The sequence below is a fragment of the Sardina pilchardus genome, chromosome 12 (assembly GCF_963854185.1).
Source record: "Sardina pilchardus chromosome 12, fSarPil1.1, whole genome shotgun sequence".
Taxonomy (NCBI): domain Eukaryota; kingdom Metazoa; phylum Chordata; class Actinopteri; order Clupeiformes; family Clupeidae; genus Sardina; species Sardina pilchardus.
The window spans coordinates 6,247,473-6,251,292 of NC_085005.1; the positions used below are offsets into that span (position 1 = coordinate 6,247,473).

Below are 3,820 nucleotides of genomic sequence, written 5' to 3' on the forward strand. Positions count from 1 at the left end.
CTAATGATGTATGTTTTTCTCAATTGAAAAATACAAAGCACCAGGCTGAACACGGCTTTTCAGAAATTTGTATTTGTATTCAGAAGGATCAACTTAAAAAATCAAGGTCTAAAAAAAACCAAACATATTTGAAAACTGTGGTTATATCTAAAACAAACAAATTGCTATACTGAAGACAACACAGAACTTTGTGATGCCTAGTCTGACCATACTAACAGTATACTGTTGATGTATGAAAAATACTTTTTCATATACAGTACTGCTGATATATGCATTTGAAAACTAGAACTGAGTTATTCATTTACAATAAAATGCAAACATTCCACATATCAAGTAATGACCTTAATGTGGTTCCAATAGTCTATTGCATCCATTTCTGAATAGACACTTATTTTCAGAGTTGTTTGGCAACTTGGATTATCTACTGTATCATCATCTCCATATTGCCTGAGGTAAATTTGCTCAGAAAAAATGTAAGGGTACAATACAACCTTACTACAGAGTTATTCTTTCACTCTTTATATGTTGTTGATTGAGTAGCTGCAGTGCCACCTTGTGTATGACAACTGAATTACAATTCACCATACAGTACGTCACGGCACAGTGTGTACCAAATAGCGACATTATGAGTGGGTTGAGCACACACACACACACACACATCAGTCCAGTGGAGGATTTGAGGCGCATTTCAGTCATGATGAGCTAGATGGTGTGTTTGTTGGAGTGTCTGTTTTCTTCTGTGTTGCTGCTGGTTGGTCAGCCTCCCCCTTACCCATGTGCCTTGCTCTCTCGTCATTCAAGCTCTCCACCAATCGCAGCACCTCTGGGTGGTGAAAGCGGCCTATAGGAACAGGGAAAAGAGAGGAAAACCAACCTCCCATAATCAATTACACTGATGAGGAAATTAAATCAAGCCATTTAGCTACTCGGCATCAGCAAATAAGTACGAGTTAAGTGGCTGAAATGTTTCATAGACAACACAGCAGGATTCGAAAAGATTGAGATCGCTGCAAATAAACATAATTATGTTCAACTAAATCTGTTAACTGTTATGTAACAGTACAGAGCCCCCCACCTCTCCCATGTAAAGTCACTCAACAGAGATAGAGTGAATGCATGGGAACCACATATCACAGTATACTATACTCTAGATACATGTACATAAATGGACTCCTTTACTACTCCTTGAAGGAGCACCGTAGTGCATGACTTCATACAGTATATTCTAGTCCAAAAGACTGGTGCTTTGATTAAATGAATAATAATGCAACTAACTAATGATGTCCGTTTTCCTCAATTGAAAAACACAAAGAACCAGATTGAACATGACTTTTCAGAAAGTTGCATTTGCGGTCTGGTTGCAGTGTTGTTAGTGTAAAGGGCCGGGTTTCCCAGATTTGTTAAGAAGCTCTTAAGTGCTAAGAACTCCTTAGGAGCGCTCTAAGAACGCTCCTAAAACATTGTTAGCACTTAAGAGCTTCTTAACGAAGCTGGGAAACGCGGCCAAGGTTAGTTCCTCGGGCAAATCAGGAACCAGAACCGGCGGGGCCTGGTGACCCACCACGGGTGGAGGTGAAGAACTCCTCCAGACGGCCCGGCGAGCCCTCCAGCTGCTCGTACTCGTGGGCCTGCAGGATCATCTCCAGCTGGTCCAGCTCCTTCACCAGCTTGGCCTCGGGGGTGGACTGCGTCTCATACTCCTACAGCAAGAGACCAGGACCACTCAGCCAGTCAAGACATACCATAATTTCTTCAGCTATGAGGTTTATACAGGGGGGCAGTTAGTGTGGTGTTAATATGGTTTTGTTTCTTTCAACTTGCATAAAACACTTTCCTGTGGCTTATACACGATGCGGGAAATTACTGTACAGTCAGCTACAGTAATCTGACATCACCTGTCTCTTACAAGTCACGCTGGCAGGAGTACAATTAACTTCTCTGAAAAACATCTGCTCAACTCAGTCAGTCAAGACATAGGGTGCCTCTCAATATCCATCCTCGATCCTCGACGCCTGGTCCTCCAGGCTCTATAACTAACACTGGATAGACTCCCATTGTTGCCGCCCCATCATTCTTTATCTAGATCAGTGAGGACGAGGATTGAGGAAGGGAGGGAGGATGTATAAAAGACGAATGAGAGGCACCCATACAGCTAATCTGACCTCACCTGTCTCTTACAAGTCACACTGGCAGGAGTACAATTAACTTCTCTGAAAATCATCTGCTTGTCACCAGGTTTGGTCTAACAGGCAAACAGATGTGTTTCAAGTCGGCATGGAAATATTTCTGAATGCTGAAGAGCAGCGCTGGTAGACTACATGCAATTGTAGGAAGTGGAACGCTCATTAAACTCCAATACAACACAAAGAGGCCTGCTGGGAAGGACAGAGTTTTACACCCCTCAGGACATGGTGTACTAGGTCAGAAATGCTGTCAATTACCTTAGAAATTGGTATCAATTGGCTAAACGGGAGGTCTAGAAACCATCCTTCAGAGAGAGAGAGAGAGTAAACACTTACATTCCATAAGTCATAGATTTCCTTCCTAAGACCTTCACTTAGTAGTCCTGTCAAGTGTTCCATGGCCTCCTGCAAAGTTTTGTAAATGTACACAATGAGTGTATAAAGCAAGTGAGGTCAAATATTCTAACATTACAAGCATGTATGAATACACACATGTGCATTTTACCACAATCTATACAGCTCTACTCAAAAATGACTTGACTAATGATTCTCAAATGGGAATCTCATGTTTGCATTTTATGGTAGGCTAGTACGGCCTGTTCTTAAAGGGAGAACTGACCTTCTCTCTCCTGTGTTTCTCTGGTTTGCTTATGTTGTCTGCAGGGGCAATGTCCCCCACAATGCACTCTGCCATATCATGAACCAGGGCCAGTTTCACGCACCTTGAAGTTATCAATAACAAATAGAAGATAAAATAAGATAAGATAATACTTTATTGTCTTTTACACAAGGGTTACAGAATTGTTTCTTTGACAAGGCTCCAATCACAACATTCACACTCAGTGTACAGTGTAGGCTACTGTAAGCCTACATTTGTGTACAATCAGCAATCAGGTCAATTACATTACTAGTTGTATTGTAGCCGACTTTACCTACCAAAGTATAGGAATGCATACATTTAGAAACACATAAAATATAACAGCACACTGAGAAATAAATACCTGTCCTTATTAAGATTGCGATCTTCAATCGTAAGAGCCATCATGGACATTCGGTACATGTGATCTGATACGCTCTCCGGTTGTTTCACATTTCTGTACACCCAGCCAGTGCGTGGCACACGCTATAGGGGAAAAAAGTAGATTATGCACTGTAACTGATAGCCTATGGTGTATGTTATTTCTAGCATTCTCAAAATCTGAGAGAAGGTTTAAAACATAGAAGCTCTAAACGTGCTCTAAAAGACAATTGTGTGAACGTGTGTTGATACCCTAATAAAGCATCATTATACGCAAGTGGCTTACCTTTAGTTGACCAATAAGTTTCATAAACTGCAACATACTGTCCATACCTCTCTGTGCAATCAACTACTACTGGTGATCCGGAAGCACTTGGCTATTCTTGTTGAAGATTGTAATGATGTAACATGACCATAAGATGGCGCTTGATGCTTGGGCTAGGAGCTGGAGTGGCATGCACTGCTCGCTCTCTCCGGGACTCATTCTACTGTCTGGGACTTTTACGCACCGTCTGGTATTTTCAGGACCCTGCCATTCAAGGTGAGAATGCACTCTCTGTGGTCAAATAATTCATATTTAGGTATTTATTATTAAATTAACTGACTGAAGGTGGCATGG

The 3,820-nt window shown here is 41.5% G+C and overlaps 1 protein-coding gene across 1 annotated transcript; it reads right to left on the reverse strand.

Annotated features, from left to right (window-relative positions):
* Positions 1-59: 59 nt before the first annotated feature.
* Positions 60-3,579, reverse strand: hddc2 (HD domain containing 2). The gene is made up of 6 exons (XM_062550572.1): positions 3,488-3,579; positions 3,185-3,306; positions 2,803-2,905; positions 2,520-2,588; positions 1,562-1,700; positions 60-841 (listed from the first exon to the last, which is right to left on the reverse strand). The coding sequence occupies exons 1-6, from the start codon at positions 3,530-3,532 to the stop codon at positions 693-695; spliced, it is 627 nt and encodes a 208-aa protein (XP_062406556.1). The 5' UTR covers positions 3,533-3,579; the 3' UTR covers positions 60-692.
* Positions 3,580-3,820: the final 241 nt, after the last annotated feature.